This window comes from Perca flavescens, chromosome 1 (genome assembly GCF_004354835.1).
Source record: "Perca flavescens isolate YP-PL-M2 chromosome 1, PFLA_1.0, whole genome shotgun sequence".
Classification (NCBI taxonomy): domain Eukaryota; kingdom Metazoa; phylum Chordata; class Actinopteri; order Perciformes; family Percidae; genus Perca; species Perca flavescens.
This window is the reverse complement of record NC_041331.1, coordinates 13859783-13881327: the sequence shown is the minus strand read 5'-3', so window position 1 is coordinate 13881327 and position 21545 is coordinate 13859783. Positions and strand designations below refer to the sequence as shown.

Below are 21545 nucleotides of genomic sequence, written 5' to 3'. Positions count from 1 at the left end.
TGCAAAGGATACTTTTTTTTTTTTTTTTCTTCCTCCCCCGACACCCAGCATTTGTATTTTTCTCTCCTCGTTTTTGACTTTTTGCTCCTGTTTCCCTTCTGTGGTATTGCAAAGGAGAAGACAGATCGACATGTGGAATCTTGCCACCTTCAGCCCGTTACATACTACGATATCTTTGTTTGACAATATCACAAAATCATGATTTCATTTCCCCTCTGTCAAGTCCCAGTTCAAAGTGGTTTGCCCGTCGTTAAGTTTGCGAAACTCATTTGGACACAAAGCCCTTTTGGTCATTCCTGACGTGGGACTGAATGTAAACCTGAACACGCGGGAAGCCAAGAGTGTAACTGCCTATCCTCAGGCACAAAGAGCATCCGTTTGCCATTTGGCCCCTGCACTTTTTTCCTCCAAAGAGGCCAACCCTGGCACTGGGACCCGGGCCTGAGAGACCAGAAGACCAGAGACGCCTCCTGCACTGTGTTCTCTGAGGACGATTTCTGCTCACGCTGCTTGGTTAAAGCACTCCCCTTAACCACGCCGCTGGTAAAACACACTACAGTCGCTTTTGACTCACATGCAGTTTTGCTCGTGTTGGCTTTGTGATCATTAGCAGCGACCTGACACTTGTACATGGGGCTGAAAAACTATATGCTATTTATGCTATTTATCTCTTGGTTGCCACCAGTTTTCTTACTAATTCTAAATCATACACACTGAATGTATGGACAGAAACGTAAATGACTTTGGAGCATTTATATAATCTGTCATGCGCATGGGGAAGGAAATTGCAGTTAAAGAGTTAAGACCAATGTTTAAAAAAAAAAAAAAAAAAAAAAAGTGAGACCAAGATGAGAGGACGGGAGGGTCTTACATGTTCTTGATCTTAATGTGATGGTTAATAATGGTCCCTACACCAGTAGACACTGGAGGATGTTGCTTTGGAGTGACGAGAGAAACTGGCGTGATGTGCTTTTGGAAATTAAATCCCAGCCTCTCAAACGCTGCTGTCTAATGCCTTAACCCCGACCAGTCGACCACCACATCACATCACCAGTGCGATAAACGAGTTGGCAGCATGATGGTTGTGAGGTTTGCAGTGCAATTATTATTATTATTATTTTTTTTTTTTTTTAGGTCACCTGTATAATAAAGGCCAAAATTGAGGACTGTTCCCCCCCCCCAGCTATTGTCAGAGCAGTTAATGACTTTCCCTTGTAACACTGAGGATGTATTCCCAAGAGAGAGCAAAGCCAAATTGAAGGTTTGGTGTAATAATCTGTAAAGGTGTCCCCTGACCCTGTGTCCAGTTTGAAGACCCCTGTGCTGCAAAGCGCGAGCGAGGGCGGATAAGTGAACATGTCCATACCAATATTTTTTTTTAATATTATTTAGTGTCATGGAGGACTGCCTTGAAACAATATCCTCAAATTTCACCTTGCCTATCCTCCGAACAGTGAGTGAAATTAACGTACATAGGTGTTTTATTTTTTTATTTTATATCTTGCTAATGTGAATTTTTTGAATGCAATTTTTTTTTTTTTGGTTTGTTTTTCCATTCCAAATAGCCATGGTTTTACGGGGAAAAAGAGGGAAACGACAACAAAAAAAACCAAGCTCAAGACCATGACTGCACTACATTTGTTGACCCCGGCTTTCCCTGACGAGACCCTGCCTTCTTAATACTGTACTTTAAACGTGCTTGTTACTTTAATTGTAGCTGCCTCGTGTGCTAGGCCTTTCCTATAGGGTGCAGGGAATACACTTTAAATTTACCTTTATCCCCGCCCACTCCTTTTTTTTTTTTTTTTTTGTGCCATGACACCCTCCGTCTTTCCTCTCTACACACACACACACACACACACACACACACACACACACACACACACACACACACACACACACACACATCAAGTCCCGGATGAATCAACTCTCAGCAGAGTGTTATATTTGGCGTTTTGTGGACCTGCTCCATCATCTTCAGAAATACAATGTTGTAGACTTATCTCAATGAATCAGTATGTAAACCTGCTTGTTGCGTGTGTATTTACACTGTATAGCTTTTGGTTTATTCTCACCCCCCTGACGTGTCGGTTACTCCGGGGTCTAAGTTATTGTGTTATTGAAAGTACTTGAATATGAAAATCTACGGGACCTTTTTTTTTTTTTTTTTTTGTTTGTTTTTATGTTCTTGGTCATTATCACAGTAGGATTCGAGGGGAATGGTGGGAAAATAGGCTATTCGAATGACTGGTATTAATTTCTTTGCGATGTCTCAGTGCCTCTTGAGTGTGTTTGACAGGTTGTGAGACTCACCTGGGGGGGGAGGAGTCCTGTGCTAGCGGATGTTAAATGATCGCGTGAGGGTTGAGTTCATGTTTTCCCCCAGAGAAGTTGCAGTTTAGATGTTGGTTTGCAGGTAAAACTCACTTTCCAGTCTCTCTCACCGTAATGTAATCTGTTGTCGATGAAACCCTTCATCGTTTTCAAACCTGTGACATCGGCTGCCTGCGATTCTCCCCACGAAGCATTAGCGAACACCCCGGCTGTTTCATCCCAGCTACCTGACAAAAGTTGGAAAAGTATTTCTGTGTAGCGCGATGGATATCCAGACTATATAGTCCCCCCCCCCCCACCCCAATTCCCTGAGTGCCATTCCTGAGACTACTACTAGCCCATGCCTTTTACCTGTGCCAGGAAAATATGAAGTTGAATGTTTTGTTTTTTTTGACCATCGCATTACACCTTGTGTCCTTGACGTTTCCACTGTCATTTTGAAAAAATCGCAGAGCAAAGTGGCTCAATTCAGTACCAGGAAGTGTTGTTAAAGAGTGGGTGGGGTGGGTGGGGTGGGTGGAGGAGTGTTTTTATGAATCGCTTCTGTTGGTTTCTTTCCCCTTTAATGTTGAAACCAACACCATTTTATCGACCAAGTTTATGATTTCAGAGTTGGATTTGTGACTGGTCATCTTTGCAACCTCGGCTCCCGGCTGAAATGGTAGATATAGATATATTACTCTAATGTATTTACTTTTTACTCTCCGGGCCTCATACAGAGCGATATAGGAGTACTCTGTATGGTTTGTATCTGCATGGCTTATCTGGAGACAAGTGAGCTCGCTCTCTCTCTCTCTCTCTCTCTCTCTCTCTCTCTCTCTCTCTCTCTCTCTCTCTCTCTCTCTCTCTCTCTCTCTCTCTTCCCCCCCCCCCCCAGGGGATTTTCTCCCCTGTAGAGCTCATATACTGTTGGGTCAGTAAGACGTTATGGCTTCCAGTCCTCCATGTAAAACAAATAACTTTTTCATGTCTTCTCACAGCACATTCCATTTCAGTTCCCATTATTTCTGATATACTTCACTTCAGTCAGACTGGTGTTTTATACATTTGGTTGTGTGTAAGTCACATTCCTGTGTGTCAAAGCTGTGTAAATCAAAGCAAAGGACAGTTAAAAGTGTGAATGAATGGCTTAGGTCTTTATGGGTTCTCTGGCACTTTTTCCTTGTTGCTGTACTGTAGAATTGTCTTGGATTTACTGTATATTTTTCTTTGAGGGAGAGGTTTTAGGGTGGCATTTACTGCAATATTGTGATGATTATTTGTAAATTGTACAGCATTCACAATTACACTTTCTTTTTTCTGTTGGGATATAAAATATGTATTTCTTTGATTTTTGTTTTCCTCTCAGACTGTGGAAAATCAAATTGTACAGCTCCAAGAGTTTATCCTCCCCTCAGCATTGATTTCTTTTTTTTTTTTTTTTTTTTTCAGAGCTATGATTAAGAGAAATCTTAAAACTGTAAATAAACATTATTGTGTTGAAATATGAATGTCACCTCAAAAATGTATTTGAATGAGTTAGTCAAGGGCTTCAAGAATGAAGGACCCACATTTCTGCTTTTTATGGTTTCATATTTTTAATTTACAGAAAGATAAAGGTCCTTTTTATCTGAGATACCTATGTTTGTTTGTTTTTTTTTCTCCTTGGATTCATACAATACAATGTGTCACATGAACCTTATAAAATCACTTTTTATTCCCTCCACACCTAAAGGGAAACTCCAGTTTGCACCCTTTTTTATGTAAAATAAATGATCTCTCCACCTCGTGTGAATGTCTTTTTTTGAGATACTTTTGTATTAATTGCTGCAGATACTGTATTTGGACTTAAATTAAAATTGCAAAATATACACCGTCGATGAATCGATCTAGTTTACACTAATTTCAGCGTAGATTAATTTTGTCTTCATGGATTCTCAGTGCCTGTGTGAGGATTTCAGTCTGACCCTTTGGAACTTGTTAGATGTTTTCAGAGTGAATGAAAGATGTGATTTGAATTGTTTGGGGGCAGTATTTAGACTTCAGAGAGGAGGGGGCTTTTAGCAGGGTTTGCAGGATAATCTGATTATTCTCTGGATTTTTCTCTTCACGTTTATTAAGAACAACATAACGTATTATAGTTAATGTGTATAGCAAATTTTGCACTCCAATATGAGTTGTCGTAGTCAATGGTGAGATTGTGCATGCCTCTAAATGAATGTTCCCTTGTCACAGGTTGCATACAGTATGTCAGTGAGTTGTGATATTTACTTTTTTTATTTGAATATTTTTTAGAGGCCGGATGAGGTCTAACTATCCGGTCTTTCACAGTAAAAAAAAAAAAAAAAAAAGTTAGACAAAGTTAACAGTTTGAAAACTGTAAAAATAAATATTGGGATGAAGTAGAAAGTAAAAATAAATATTGGGATAAACGTACGACATAATTTCACTAAGCCTCATTTTCAAAAGCATCTTAAAGCTAAGATGATCTTAGTCCCATGGAATTGCATTTCACCATTTTTTTTTTAAAATTGTTAAAAATAAATGTTTTGTCATTTTTAAATTCTTGCAAAATTGCAGGTTGTGGTAACGTTTTTCAGAGGTGCGTTCAGAGTAATAGGATTTAATTCAGTATATTGTATCTTTTTGGGGTCTACAAAAAATGTTCCACTGCATGTTACGTGTCAGAGGTAATATATTGTACATTTCCTACAACACTTGTTAAATACAGTTATTTAACAGTTGTACTAAATAGTTTCTTTGTAGAATAAGACTTAAATTCATTATTATATATTGTCTGAAAATATGTTTTTACACATATACAGCTATATTGGTTAACTTATTGTATAGTAAGCCCACAATGTAAATGTAAAAGGCAGTGAAAAAACAGATTTTTATTTTTTATTTAATTTAAAACATGTCAATATGAAAACATAAATATTTAAGACATTTGATGATTGAATACATTTTATTGCAACTTGTTTACATAAGATACGATGAGCATTTATTGATCCCCAGAGGGGAGCGGCATAAGGACAGAAAAATAAGTATGGATCAATAGAGAAAAGCAAAAAATAATAACAGAAGTATGTCATATAAAAATAGAAAGTATCTAAGAGCAATTAATCAAAATTACAAGGTAACATGCATGGGCAGTGTTGTACTTAAACTTAAGTACAGTACTGTCTCAAGCAAAGAGACACAGTGGTGTTATTAGTAGCAGCAAAGTCAGCAATATACTGTATATATAAAATACATATAAGCAGGCTACAGTATATGTCAAGTGTATGTACAATCTACTATAACAATACACCAGAATATGATTAAATAGTTATACTTACTGTACATTCAATGATAGTGTACATAAAATGGTTTATGCAGGGATTTTGCTTGTAAGTGAGTTTTCATTCTGACATTTCTTCTTTTACTTATGTAAAGGATGTAAGGACTTTATCCACCATTGATATTTTTTTATTTTTATTGATACAAATACACAAAACATCATGGTATGACAATTCAATTTCCCATACAAAAAAAGACAAATACAAAACAAAATAAAGAGGAAAACTGTTCAGGATTTCCAGACTGTGTAGAGGAGACAAAGAAGCTGATCATTTTTGGGGGTTATTTTTTAATGATATTAAGTGATTTAAGGAGCAAATCTATTTCTAACTTAAATACCTGGAAGGAAGGCTGTCCCTTTTGCCATTTCTGTTTATTAAACATTTATTTTATTCTTGTTTTTGTTGCAAAACAAAAAAAGTTCACTACATATTCTAAAATGTTATTATCAGGATTATCATAATAAAAAAAGAGAGAGTAAGGTGGATCAAAGTGACTATTTAAGTCACTGAGAAATGTTTTAGTTTTCTCACGTTCAAAAAATAGGTGTGATAATGTTTCATCCATATCACCACGGAAGGAACAAACACTACTTATGTCTGAATATTACATGTCAAGAACCTCCTTCGTCTTTCCATGTCCACCTGTCACCTCCCGCCGGTAGGCGTCGCTGCTGGCCGCGGTGGTGATGTGTGACAGCTGGTCGAAACTATAAACTTCCTGTATGAACATCCGGGGCCTCTCTTCCACCGGTCCGAGTCAACATGGTGGGTAACGCAGAGAACACTTTACCTCACCTGCCCTCACAATCCTTTTCAATCCTCAATGTCTGTCCGTCCATCAAGCGGTTACAAGCATCACTCTGCACACAAACGGCACAACGTTATATAAACGCTGGAATAGATGGCACTTTATTGGCGTTGAATATATGTAAACACGGGCTAAAATGTTCGCAGGTTACTGGCAACCAAATGGTCAAAAACATAACCGGATATCACCTGTACAAAATTCTTTATATGAAGTATCTACCGGTTTATGCTATTCTCTGTTTTTTAAATGTTACCTGACTTTGTCGTCGTTGCTTACAGAGGAAAGCATTGCCTTCTCAACGGTCAGTGTAATCGTCGTTATAGGGCACTGAAGTTGTATATGATAGTAAGGATATAGCTACGTTACAAGTCAAATTACAATTATTTCAGGATTTTGTTTTTACTGGAAATATCCTTTCAAAACCAATAGCCTGAACTCTTAATGACAGTTTGACTCAACATTTTATCTTAAAAATTGTGTATACATATATGGTGCTATGACTTGGTGGTCAGCGCAAGGGCAGGGTACACTAAAAAGTGTGCCTTTCTGATATTAAGTGATTAAATTGCTCTTAATATGCATTTTTCTTAGCTTTAAAACGGATTTGAGAACACTTGCAGGCACCCTTAGTACCAAGACTACAGTAAAATGCCCTCTGCAGTACAGTTGACTTCAGTACAGTGACTTCCTGTGAGAAAGTTCATAGATTTGGTGGAAATGCACCGCTTTCATTTCAGGCTGTTGATATTTACTTTAGATATTACAGTTGGTGGCAAATTAAGCTGTGTTAGTCTGTCTGCCAAAAGAGGCAGAGATAGTGATAGTTAATAACTACAAAACAATTGATTACCAATAGTAAGGTATCGCCAGAGACGGTATAGAGGATCTTTGGTATTGCAAAATTATTTCTGAAATACCATTGCAGCTGAAAATATTCCCAGTTTGACCAAATATGTGCAGTCCAGTTAAATAAATATCAGCTAGACAACTACACATGTGACTTTTCTCCTCATAATATATTCTTCTGAAATGTTTTGTTACTGTGTTTCTCTTGCCTATGTCCAGACTTTTTGAATCCGCCCACTCCACAAATTGACAATTCTGTCTGATATCAGGCAACATATATTTCTCAGTTGTATGAACACTGAAGCATCTCTGTTTGGTTTCTCTTCAGGGGCGAGTCAGGACCAAGACAGTCAAGAAGGCCGCCAGGGTCATCATTGAGAAATACTACACACGCCTGGGCAGTGACTTCCACACCAACAAGAGGGTGTGCGAGGAGATCGCCATTATCCCCAGCAAGCCTCTGCGCAACAAAATTGCAGGGTAACGTGCTGCCATTTCCACTGTTTGCAGTATATTTTGGAGTGTGCATACTGCAGAAACATGCACTCCTGCTAGCTGTTGTTCCATCAGTTGTATCCGTAACACTATACTGTATAATAACCCTCATTAATAAATGGTAAAGTTATGGTTAATTAAACTTTAGTCAATTGGCATTTCACTGTTTATTTTCACTGTTTGTGAAATTATGTTTTAATTGATGTTATTTCATCATTAGTGTAATATAAAATAATTAGTTCATACATTTAGATATATAGTTAATGCTTTGATAATGGTTGATAATTGTTTTTATAAACCATCAATCAACATTATGGCCACTATTAACTTGCCACTAATGCTTATAACAATTAGTGAATTAAAAAGTGTTTATAAAGCATCATAAAACATTTATTTGGCCCCATTAAAGGTGCTGTAGGTAGGATTGGGAAGATCCAGGACTTAGCCCAAAAAATTCGACAACTTCTCAGTCCCTCCCTTTCCGCTAAAGCCCAAAACGCTCTCCTAAGCCCATTCCCCCACAAGGGAGAATGAATGCGAAAGCAGTGATTGACATGCAGTTAGACACCCTCCCCCTGGCCCTGATTGGTGCTTCTGAACAGGCAGCTGTGGATTTTTGCAAATCACACTACAGGCTGTAGGTGGTACCAGAGGAGCCAGATTTTTTATTTTTTTTTAAATGACCTGCTTCATGTAGTTCTACTGGAACATAGGGCCAGTTTCAGCAAATATGACAGAAAGTTAGTTTTATTAAATCTTTTTTAAATCTTTAAATCCTTTTATGGTAATCCAATAAAGAGATGATTGTTGATTATTTGTGAACTGATAAATGCTTTCTAAATGTTTAGAGATGCAAAGTATCTATAAAAAGGATATAAAATAATCAGTTGCATTTATTGCTTTATAATAGCCATCCAAATTTATTATTTATTGACAGTTTACAAACTATTTCTTAAGGTTTACAAATCATATGCTAATTATTAACAAATACGTTAATAATATGTGCAACAATAAACTGTTATAACATACATTAAAGCATTAGTTATAATTAGTAAAAATATGAATCCTTTCATTGTTTACCACTGTTTACTACTTAACTAAAGTTTAATTTACCATTTATTAGTGATTTTTATTATTTCTATCAGTACATGATTTGTCCAGCCCAAGTGATTGTGTTTGTGTGTTTGCAGCCTGGTTCAGCTTTTTAAGTTCACCTCTAATGGAATGGTGACATTAAGGGTTCTTCAGCAGCAGCAGCAGCATTAAACAGGCTGTTCAGGGTCAACGGAGGAGACCTCATTGCGTAATGGAATATCTGTCGTCTTGGAGTACCTTTAGCAAGAGTTTATGTTGTTACTCTCATGATCTGGTTCATGGTGGACTTTATTATTAAATATTTGTCTGATTGTCACAGCAGTAGAGAGCAGTGGTGCTTGCCGTTGTTGCTCGATCATAGCTTAATTACCCTGAAAGATTGATTGTCACCCTAAAGTCGCTGAACGCTGCTGCTGTTTAAATCCTGTCTGCTCTCTGCCCAGCTGCTCAGTTCTCCCTGTGACTGACACACACACAGACACACACACACACACAGACAGATGGTAGATGCAGAAGAAACAGTAAATGAGACAGTAAATACAACAATGACTTCTCGCTATCGTAAGTGCAATAAAAAATGTGATTCTCGGCAGACAACAACGAAGGCAGAGCGCTTTAGTTGAATTAATCTGTTTTGGCGGTTTTTGTCCTCTCAAACTGTGGCACAACACAAAGTGATGGTTATTGCTGAGTTGATTGTTTAGTGTTTTTACGCTTTCAATTGATGTTACAAAATGGGTTGGTTATTCTAATAGGAAGTTTTCCTATTTTATTCATTGTTTCAGGGAACGTGAGTCACAATATTTATCGATTAATCTGTGTATAATGAACTTGAGAGCTGTTGCACAATAGCTATTAAAAGGGTGATAGAATGCAAAACCGATTTTACCCTGTCATAGTTAATAACGACAGTTCAGTGGGTAAAAAGGACATACATATGAGCTCAAAATCCCATTGACACCCCTTTACTATGAAAATCTCATATTTTTAAACTGCCGCTGAAAACGGGCGAATCTCAACAAAGCTAGTTGCTTACGTAAGCATCTCAAAATCCGGAACCTTTGTCACAGCCGTGGGTGTATTAAGAGAACGGTCACGCCCCAACATTTACATAGGCTACACAACTGACCTGAGATCAGGTAGTCTTCTGAATCTAGGTCACGCAGATCTCTGCTATTCCATTACAAAATTCACTTCTGAAACTTTTTTATGCGATAAATCAACGAACATCAATCAATGTAAAGCTCAATAATGGGCCGTTTTACAAAAATGTATGTCTAATTGCACATTTTGTCCGACTGTGTGTGTTCAACGGCCAGTGCTGCCTGGGTTACTGCCTCGCCGCCCGGCCTGCCTTCCTTCACAGACCCCTGCCTGCTGTGAGCTCCGTTACGGCTGGCAACCCACGGCACTTCATACCCGCGCAAAGTCACCGTTTTGTGGGCTAATGGACTACTAAACACCGGTGCTCTGACAGAGCTCCAGGGCCTGCAGTTCCCCTCTTCCTAATGCCAGGTGTGTGTGTGTGTGTGTGTGTGTGAGCGCGGGTCAGCGAGCTTGTCACGCCAGCAATCTCGTACAACAGGTTCCAGTTAATCTTATAATGTGTGTAATTATAACGTGTTGAGTTATTTAAACAAACGATCGGTGAAATACGCCTCTTGTCCGCGAGTCTCATTGATAGAGCCTGCGGCTGGATGTGAAATCAGACACCGTTGTTAGCTTTATAAGACATTTAGTTAGATGTTGTATAACTGGCGTGACAAAATTCAAACTGTAAATATACTCGGAATTACGCCGAAAATGAAGCTAACTATCCGTGATTTGTAGCTACACACAGCTAGGATTGAAGGGACAGTCGCAGCTAACGAAAACCTTAGAGTTCCCAAATATTCATTAACTTGAAATCGGACACCGTTGTTAGCTTTATAAAACATTTAGTTAGATGTTGTATAGGTGGCATGACGAAATTCAAACTGTAAATATACTCGAATTACGACCAAAAATAAAGCTAACTAGCCGCAATCTGTACACATAGGATTGAAGGGACAGTCGCAACGAAACCCTTACAGCTCACAAATATTCATTAACTTGAAATCGGACACCATTGTTAGCTTTATAAGACATTTAGGTATATGTTGTATAGCTAAGTGGCGTGACATTGTGTGTCACATGTGGTAAGAGATTGCTGGTGTAACAAGCTCGCTGACCGCGCTCTCACTCTCACACAACGGGCCATTTGGCTAGCAGGAAGAGGGGAGTTACAGGCCCTGGAGCTGCCATCTCCAGCCGTAACGGAGCTGACAGCAGGCCGGGCTCTGTGAAGGAAAGCAGGCCGGGCGGCGAGGCAGCAGCACCGCCGCTGAAGTCCGACACACAGTCTTACCATATTTGCAATTAGCCATCAATTTTCGTAAAATGGCCCATATTTGAGCTTTATATAGTTGATTTCTCACATAAAAAAGTCTCAGAAGTGAATTTGGTAATGAAACATTGCAGTGTCTGGAATATGAGATTCTGTCGCTTCTCTAATGTGTGTGTATTGGGGATTCGCTCAACCAATCAGCGCGCATCTCTAATGTCTGCGTACCGCAATTCGCTCAACCAATCAGCGTGCAGCTCATCTTAAATATTCACGAGCATACCATATTTGGATGAAAAGCTCTTGTTACAAATAGGGCCAAAACACAGGGATGCATAAGGGCCAATAAAATATCAACCAGGCCATTTTCAGCCCAACCAATGTTACATACCCCATTAGGAGACCATAAGGAACAGTGTGAAATACCCTATATAATCATTCTATCACCCCTTTAAGTTTAGTAACAATTCCCTAGTGTTTTTGATATTGCAGCTTTTTATGACTGAATTGTTAGAAATGTCCAAGTAATGTGTTCAAATTGCTAATAAACTAAGTGGTCGATTCATTATATGTAACTGAAGAAAGAATTGGCAGTTTGTAATCCGTAACCATCTATTCCTTGCTACAGTAAATGGCAATCATCAAAATTGTCATCAAGCAAACTCTAAATGATCAATCAGCGTCTTTTGTTGTTGACGGGTCTCTTATGCTGGTAATAATCATGCGCTCCTGTTTGTCTCTCAGGTATGTGACCCACCTGATGAAGCGCATTCAGCGCGGCCCAGTCCGAGGCATCTCCATCAAGCTGCAGGAGGAGGAGAGAGAGAGGAGGGACAACTACGTCCCAGAGGTCTGTTCACACGCTTTTCTTTCTTGTTTGTGACTTTGTTTCATGAGGCATTAAATACATCACACGCATCTTGCTGTTTTTATCAGTCTGATAATGAATGGTGGAGCCGACAGCGAGAACCCAACACCTTTTTAACTTTCCAAGTTTAATTGAACTTGTTGGAAAAGACACAATTCAGACAGCTAATGTTTTATTTGTTTCTCTCGTCTTTCAGATTTCTGCACTGGACCAGGAGCTAATCGAGGTGGATCCAGACACAAAGGAAATGCTCAAAATGCTGGTAAGTGTATAACACATGTATTTTGCTGCTTTTATTAGTGACAAATACCTTTTCAGTTTTTTTGTTCTAGACCTGAAGATTCTCATTACATGTTAAACATTCTGACTTTATTTAGCACATTCACATATTACATTCAGATAAAACATAACAGGTGTATTGCACAGGGAATTCCATGTGTAACTTATGACATTAATGATGACATGATTCCAGTTACATAAAAGTTCATTTGCTCACCCTCTCTGAAAGCAGAGCAGTACCTATTCTCATTTAAATATATATGAATTAAAGTGGCTAAATGTAACTTTCCGTTTGTGTTGATTCTAGCGGCCGCTTTGGACAAAAGCGGTAGTGTTTTTACCACACCTGCTGTCGTAAAGGTGCTGTGTTGCCCACCGAGTTAGCGTCACGGGGAGGTCATACAGTTGCGATGAATGTTTTGCTCCGACAGAAAATCATTCATTTACAATAAAAGAATAAGTTACAGATGCATCGTTGCATTTCAAGTGTTGGATATTAGTCTACTTTGGATGTCTTGTGAGCTGAACCGGGTAATGTTATCACTGTCACTTAGAGATGCACCAATTATAACTTTCTAGGCCGATTCCGATTTTCTTTGAGTTAGGCCAGCCGATACCAATTTTAGCCGATTCCAATTTCATTTTTTTCTAACCACTTTACAGCACACAAATATTTTTTCTATTTTTTCTTTAATAGAACATTTTGCACAGAACATAGAACATTTTTTGAACAGATAATGGATCACTATGAAATAGAACTATATAAATTACTCCTGGTGTGGGAAATTCACACACATCTAAACTGCAATTTTAGCACCATTTCCTTCTTTTTACATCTGATATCCAACAAAAAAAATGTGATTTTGGTTTTTGGGGTCGTCCCTCCACGCCCTACTTTTTCCATGCAGGTGTTGCATATTGCAAACGTGTTACCTTCTGCACACACGCTGAATTAACATGTTGCAGGTTAATTCACGAGGTTCCCTACATGTGCGAGAATACACCGCGAGTGGGTACGCGCGACACACGGCGGAGAAGTTGAGAGAAAGGAAAAAGAGACTGTGCTGTCGCGTCCGTGTGTGTGCGCGTCCTTGAGAACTGTAACTCGTATAACTTATGTTGTCAGGTGTTACGCCCCAGTCTAGGGGTGCCTAGGACGCAACATGGAAAGGCCCCATCTTCCCCGTCTCCCAAGTAGCCACAAACCCTTACGAGGTTAGATCAACAAATGAATTTATTTTAATAGACAAAAGATATATATGTAACAAATGTATAAAGCTTCAGGGTGGCCTACCATAAAAGTAACAAACAAAACAATCCTAACTGAGAGATAAGCAACTAACCTAACAAACAAATGGGCAAAACAAAAGACAAAAGACTTACCTCCCTAAACTAACAAAAACATGAGAAAACAAGATCGACACACCTGGAGGTCCACCCTTACTTAACAAACAAACAAAACGATATCCAATCTAAACCAAAGAGTACAAAAAGAGTGGCCGGTTGGGAGATCAGGAGGATGAGGAAATGTCTGCTGCCCGCTTACAGCCGCCATCTTGGCTCCTTATATGATAGTGTCCTCAGCTGCAGCCAATCACTGGGTTGGGCCTGAACTTCTCCACCAATAACCTCCGGGCAATGGCACACCTATTTGCATACGAAATTGAAAGACAAGACAAACACAGGACACACACACACACAGGGCACACACACACAGCAGACCAACCAAAATATGACCACGGTCATAACACAGTTAATTGTAGCGTTGACCTGCATGAAATCGGCATATGTCAAACTGACCTGCCGGTCGCCGGTCATGGCCGAGCACGTGAAAAGCGGCCAATTCCGGTCACCGGCCGGTCTATCGGTGCATCTCTACTGTCACTGTGTCGCAACCAAAACATTAAGAGTTTGTTGTAGCAACCAATGTAATGATAACTTAGATTAATATAGCGCATTTCATGAAACCCACGGACGCTTTACAGAAGTAACGTTACAGGGGGACAAGGGAAATGAAAATAGTAAGCCAACACGGACTAAAAGGGTCTGCGCTAAATGGAAAGGGGGTGTAATTTAATGTTGGCTACTGACGTACAACCACATCGCTCATTTTAAAGTTATTTTATGTATGAAATAGACATATTACATACTTGAGGGCCAATTCGGGGTGGGTTTTGAATAATTTACAATCCCATAATTCTCTCATCTCTCATCATCTGTTGACAGCCCAATCGGCTCACGTTATCGCCTCTTCACTTTCCCTTTTCTTGCTTCCTTTTACCTGGTTCAAAAGGCTGGTTACGCTAACAGAGGCTTTCTGGTGTTAGAAAGAAATCTGTGACCCGTCAGAATGTGTTACTGTAACGCCGTTTACCTGCCGCAAACCATTCTGTGACTGCGCGGGGAAAAATCAAACCCGGACAGAGGTCTTACTAAAAACTATATAAAAATAGCGTTCTTTTTACTGTTAGTCTCATTTGCTGTTACAGGTCATTTCAGATCATTGTATGAAAAATGACAGGGCTTCAGAAAAATTAAAACGGTGCATATTGTCACTTTAAGGTATTAACTAGGGGTGTGACGAGACATTCAGCTCACGAGACGATACACGGATATTGCTGCCGGTACCTAACGATACCTTTTTCTTGTTCTTTCCCTCTGTAATAACAAAATAATTTATTTCAGTTGTAAAAAATTATTACCATCCTATTTACTTAGAACATTTTGGTATTTTATTTTACACACCGCACAAAATAAAACCCATCCCTACAACCTATTAAGTCCTTATAAAGTGTTACCAAAATAAATAACCATGACTAATGACTAATGTTCCTTTTTATTTACCTGAATAATTCATTATTTTTCTTCCTCTTGTAGGATTTCAGTGGCCTATCCAACCTTCAAGTCACTCAGCCAACTATTGGAATGAACTTCAAAACACCAAGAGGACTGTAAAATCATGTGTAATAATTCTTCTAATAAAGAGACATAATTATTAATAAGAAGTGTTATTTTTCTTTACTTTTTACCCAGGAAGTGAATTTTTTTTTCCTGAATGATACATTACAGTCGTTACATGAGCCTTCCACAATGTGGTCTCAACCAACCTTGCTCGTTGTCACCTGACAGGCTACCTGTGTAACCTTGACAGACCACAGCGAATCCCACTACATTTTCACAATCACTGTCCCAGCTTCCCAGGTTTCTAAAACTTAAATTGGAACAGAAGGTATGGCTGTAATGAAAAAAATAATTTCATCATTGTATACAGACTGACATTTATGCACCAAATTGAAGAGCTTTGGAAAGGGACAGTTTGATTTGGCAGGAAACTATGGAGCAGTGTTAAACTAATCATTTCTGAAGAATTTAGAAAAGGAAATCTATTTCTTTCTGTCGTTAATTATACATTGTTTAACTGTCTTTGCTTTGCCTGTGATTTCACAGCTATTGTCATTAAATCATGCATTAATAAAAAGAATATAGATAATTTATGCCAATAAAAAAAAGGATTCCTGAAGTTAGGTTTATGGTCATAGTTTAGTATTCTGTGAAAAAGTCCTAGTATAGTATGTCCAAAAACACAAAATGTAGTATGTTGAGAAAAAGTCATACTATATGGTATGTTTAAAAAAATCCTTAAAAAGTCATAGTATAGTATGCTGAAAAAAAAGTCAGAATAGTATGTTGAAGAAAAAGTCATTAAAAATGCATAGTAAAGAATGTCAAAAAAGTCAGAAACAAGTTACTAGTACTAAAAAAAGTCATAATATAGTATGTCGAAAAAATTCACAGTATAATATGTCGGAAAAAAATTGTATGTCGAAAAAAGTTAGAAACAAGTAACTGTATAGTATGTCCAAAAAGTCACAGTAAAGTATATCGAAAAAAAATCATTAAAAACTCATATGTCGAAAAAGTCAGAAACAAGTAATAAAATGTTGAAAAAGTCCTTAAAAAGTAAAAAATACAGTATAGGATGTGGAGAAAAAAAATCATAGTATAGTATGTCAAAGAAGTCACAGTATATTATGTTGAAAAAAGTCAAAGTATAATATGTCAAAAAAATCAAAAAATAAGTCATGGTATAGTATGTTGAAAAACGCCATAGTATTGTATGTCGATAAAAAGTCATAATATAATATAATATGTTGAAAAAGTCATGGTATAGTATGTCGAAGTGATAAAAAACCATAGTATAGTATGTCAAAAAATGAAATAGTATAGTATGTTTAAATAAAAGCCATAGTATGTAGTATGTCGAAAAAAGTGATAAAAACCCATAGTATAGTATTTGGAAAAACGCCATAGTATTATGTCGATAAAAAGTCATAATATAATATGTTGAAAAAGTCATAGTATAGTATGTCGAAAAACGCCATAGTATTGTATGTTGATAAAAAGTCATAATATTATATAATATGTTGTAAAAGTCATAGTATAGTATGTTGAAAAAAGTGATAAAAAGCCATAGTATAGTATGTTGAAAAACGTCATAGTATAGTATGTTTTAAAAAAAGGCATAGTATAGTATGTTGAAAAAAGTCAAAGTATAATATGTCGAAAAAAATCAAAAAATAAGTCATAGTATAGTATGTTGAAAAATGTCCTGAAAAAGACATAGTATAGGATGTCGAAAAAGTCGGAAACAAGTTATAGTATAGTATCAAAAAAAGTACAAAAAAAGTGTGTTGAAATACTATGACTTTTTTTTTCAAAAACTATACCATGACTTTTTAAAATACTATACTATGACTTTTTTCACATACTATACTATGAAATTTTTCTGTTTTTTGTCGACTACTATAGGATGACTTTTTCGACATACTATACTATGACTTTTTATGACTTTTTTCAACATAAAATACTATGACTTTTTTGACATACTATAATATGACTTTTTTTAGGATTGTTTTCAACATACATACTAGGACTTTTTAAATTATTTTTTTCAACTAGTATAAGATGACTTTTTCGACATGCTATCCTATTACTTTTTATGACTTGTCAACTTACTGTACTATGACTTTTTTAGGACATACTATACTATGACTTTTTTGTCATACTATACTATGACTTTTTTATATTAGTATATATAGTATAGTATATACTCCACCGTCGAGAGCATCCTAACGTACTGCATCACGGTGTGGTTCTCACACTGCACCGAGGCAGAATGGAAGAAGCTCCAGAGAGTGGTCAACACCGCTCAGAGGATCATCAGCTGCACCCTCCCCTCCCTGAAGGACAGCAATTCATGCTGCTGCCTCAGCAGAGCTAAGACTGCTCCATCCCTCTGGCAGGCGCTACAGGTCAATCAGGACCAGGACAGACAGACTCAGGAACAGCTTCTTTCCACAAGCCATCACTACACTGAACACACACACTCACTAGCACACCGATCACATGTGCAATAACTAGTTCTTTTAGTGTGTAGCCTATGGTGTTTTTCGACATACTATGGCTTTTTTTAATCACTTTTTTAACATACTATGGCTTTTTTAAAACATACTAAACTATGACTTTTTTTGACATACTATACTATTGCTTGTTTCTGACTTTTTTCGACAATATATTGTATGCCTTTTTTTTTTATAATTTTTTTCGACATATTATACTATGGTATTATTAATACTTTTTTACCACATACTATGTTATGGCTTTTTTTATCACCTTTTTTCGACATACTATACTATGGCTTTTTTTTATAATTATTTAAAAAAAAAACAGAGTATAGTATGTTGAAAAAAGTGATAAAAAGCCATAGTATAGTATGTTGAAAAAAGCGATAAAAAGTCGTATAGTATGTAGAAAAAAAGGGATTAAAAAGCTATGGTATAGTATGTCGAAGAAAGCGATAAAAAGTCGTAGTATAGTATGTAGAAAAAAAGGGATTAAAAAGCTATGGTATAGTATGTCGAAGAAAGCGATAAAAAGTCGTAGTATAGTATGTAGAAAAAAGGCATTGTATAGTATGTCGGGAAAAGTGATAAAAAAAAGCTATAGTATGTCATAAAAAAAGTGATTAAAAAGCCATAGTATAGTATGTCAAAGTAAGTGATAAAAAGCCATAGTATAGTATGTTGAAAAACGCCATAGTATTGTATGTCGATAAAAGTCATAATATAATATGTTGAAAAAGTCATAGTATAGTATGTCGGAAAATGCCATAGTATTGTATGTTGATAAAAAGTTATAATATTATATAATATGTTGTAAAAGTCATAGTATAGTATGTTGAAAAACGTCGTAGTATAGTATGTTTAAAAAAAAGGCACAGTATAGTATGTCAAAAAAAGTGATTAAAAAGCCATGGTATAGTATGTAGAAAAAAGTGATTAAAAAGCCATGGTATAGTATGTCGAAGAAAGCGATAAAAAGTCATAGTATAGTATGTAGAAAAAAAGGGATTAAAAAGCCATAGTATATTAGTTCGAAAAAAGTGATTAAAAAGCCATGGTATAGTATGTCGGGAAAAGTGATAAAAAAGCTATAGTATAGTATGTCTAAAAAGCTATAGTATAGTATGTGTAAAAAAGTCATAGTATAGTATATGTTGATAAAAAGTCATAGTATAGTATGTTGAAAAAAATAGTATTGTATGTATAAAAAGTCATAATATTATATGTTGTAAAAGTCATAGTATAGTAGGTTGAAAAAATGATATATAGTAGTTTAAAAAAAAACGCCATATTATAGTATGTTTAAAAAAAAGGCATAGTATAGTATGTCGAATTAAAAAGCCATAGTATATTAGGTCGAAAAAAAAGTGATAAAAAGTCGTAGTATAATATGTAGAAAAAGGCATTGTATAGTATGTCGGGAAAAGTGATAAAAAAGCTATAGTATAGTATGTCATAAAAAAGGGATTAAAAAGCCATAGTATATTAGGTCGAAAAAAGTGATAAAAAAGCCATAGTATAGTATGTCGAAGTAAGTGATAAAAAGCCATAGTATAGTATGTAGAAAAAAGGCATTATTTAGTATGTTGGGAAAAGTGATAGTATGTAATAAAAAAGGGATTAAAAAGCCATAGTATAATAGTATGTCGAAAAACGCCATAGTATAGTATGTTTTAAAAAAACATTGTATAGTATGTTGAAAAAAGTGATAAAAAGCCATAGTATGTTGAAAAACGCCATAGTATTATATGTCAATAAAAAGTCATAATATAATATAATATGTTGAAAAAGTCATAGTATAGTATGTTGAAAAACGTCATAGTATAGTATGTTTAAAAAAAAGGCATAGTATAGTATGTCAAAAAAAGTGATTAAAAAGCCATGGTATAGTATGTCGAAAAAAGTGATTAAAAAGCCATGGTATAGTATGTCGAAGAAAGCGATAAAAAGTCGTAGTATAGTATGTAGAAAAAAAAGGGATTAAAAAGCCATAGTGTATTAGTTCGAAAAAATTGATAAAAAAGTCATAGTATAGTATGTCAAAAAATGAAATAGTATAGTATGTTTAAATAAAAGCCATAGTATAGTATGTCGAAAAAAGTGATAAAAACCCATAGTATAGTATGTGGAAAAACGCCATAGTATTATATGTCGATAAAAAGTCATAATATAATATGTTGAAAAAGTCATAGTATAGTATGTTTTAAAAAAACATTGTATAGTATGTTGAAAAAAGTGATAAAAAGCATAGTATGTTGAAAAACGCCATAGTATTGTATGTCGATAAAAAGTCATAATATTATATAATATGTTGTAAAAGTCATAGTATAGTATGTTGAAAAACGCCATAGTATTGTATGTCGATAAAAAGTCATAATATTATATAATATGTTGTAAAAGTCATAGTATAGTATGTCGAAAAACGCCATAGTATTGTATGTCGATAAAAAGTCATAATATAATATGTTGAAAAAGTCATGGTATAGTATGTCGAAGTGATAAAAAACCATAGTATAGTATGTCAAAAAATGAAATAGTATAGTATGTTTAAATAAAAGCCATAGTATGTAGTATGTCGAAAAAAGTGATAAAAACCCATAGTATAGTATTTGGAAAAACGCCATAGTATTATATGTCGATAAAAAGTCATAATATAATATGTTGAAAAAGTCATAGTATAGTATGTCGAAAAACGCCATAGTATTGTATGTTGATAAAAAGTCATAATATTATATAATATGTTGTAAAAGTCATAGTATAGTATGTTGAAAAAAGTGATAAAAAGCCATAGTATAGTATGTTTTAAAAAAAGGCATAGTATAGTATGTCGAAAAAAGTGTTTAAAAAGCCATGGTATAGTATGTCGAAAAAAGTGATTAAAAAGCCATGGTATAGTATGTCGAAGAAAGCGATAAAAAGTCGTAGTATAGTATGTAGAAAAAAAAGGGATTAAAAAGCCATAGTATATTAGTTCGAAAAAATTGATAAAAAAGTCATAGTATAGTATGTCGAAGTAAGTGATAAAAAGCCATAGTATAGTATGTGGAAAAACGTTATAGTATTGTTGATAAAAAGTCATAATATAGTATGTTGAAAAACGCCATAGTATGCATGTTTAATAAAAAGAAATAGTATAGTATGTCGAAAAAAAGTGATAAGAAGCCATGGTATAGTATGTCGAAATAAGTGATTAAAAAGCCATGGCATAGTATGTCAAAGAAAGTGATAAAAAGTCGTAGTAAAGTATGTAGAAAAAAGGCATTGTATAGTATGTCGGGAAAAGTGATAAAAAAGCTATAGTATAGTATGTCATAAAAAAGGGATTAAAAAGCCATAGTATAGTATGTCGAAGTAAGTGATAAAAAGTCATAGTATAGTATGTCAAAAAAAAAGACATAGTATAGTATTGTATGTCGATAAAAAGTCATAATATTATATAATATGTTGTAAAAGTCATAGTATAGTATGTTGAAAAAAAATGATATATAAGCCATAGTATAGTATGTTGAAAAACGCCATAGTATAGTATGTTTAAAAAAAAGGCATAGTATAGTATGTCGAAAAAAGTGATTAAAAAGCCATAGTATATTAGGTCGAAAAAAGTGATAAAAAGTCGTAGTATAATATGTAGAAAAAGGCATTGTATAGTATGTCGGGAAAAGTGATAAAAAAGCTATAGTATAGTATGTCATAAAAAAGGGATTAAAAAGCCATAGTATAGTATGTCGAAGTA

General features: G+C 35.8%; 1 protein-coding gene across 2 annotated transcripts; it reads left to right on the top strand.

Annotated features, from left to right (window-relative positions):
- Positions 1-6317: 6317 nt before the first annotated feature.
- On the top strand, positions 6318-15412 carry LOC114560254 (40S ribosomal protein S17). 2 transcript variants are annotated; one of them, XM_028585528.1, is made up of 5 exons: positions 6318-6422; positions 7640-7791; positions 12008-12113; positions 12328-12393; positions 15288-15412. In XM_028585528.1, exons 1-5 carry the CDS (start codon positions 6420-6422, stop codon positions 15363-15365), a joined length of 405 nt encoding a protein of 134 aa, XP_028441329.1. In that variant the 5' UTR covers positions 6318-6419; the 3' UTR covers positions 15366-15412. The 2 variants fall into 2 exon arrangements, with proteins under 2 accessions (XP_028441329.1, XP_028441321.1); XM_028585520.1 differs by lacking the exon at positions 6318-6422 and adding an exon at positions 6587-6766.
- The last annotated feature ends 6133 nt before the right edge of the window (positions 15413-21545 follow it).

Coding starts and splice junctions, on each gene's coding strand:
- LOC114560254 (XM_028585520.1), top strand. CDS start 6,602: ATGTTCGCAGGTTACTGGCAACCAAATGGTCAAAAACATAACCGGATA. Junction 12,114..12,327: donor GGGACAACTACGTCCCAGAG/GTCTGTTCACAC, acceptor CTCGTCTTTCAG/ATTTCTGCACTGGACCAGGA. Junction 12,394..15,287: donor AGGAAATGCTCAAAATGCTG/GTAAGTGTATAA, acceptor TTCCTCTTGTAG/GATTTCAGTGGCCTATCCAA.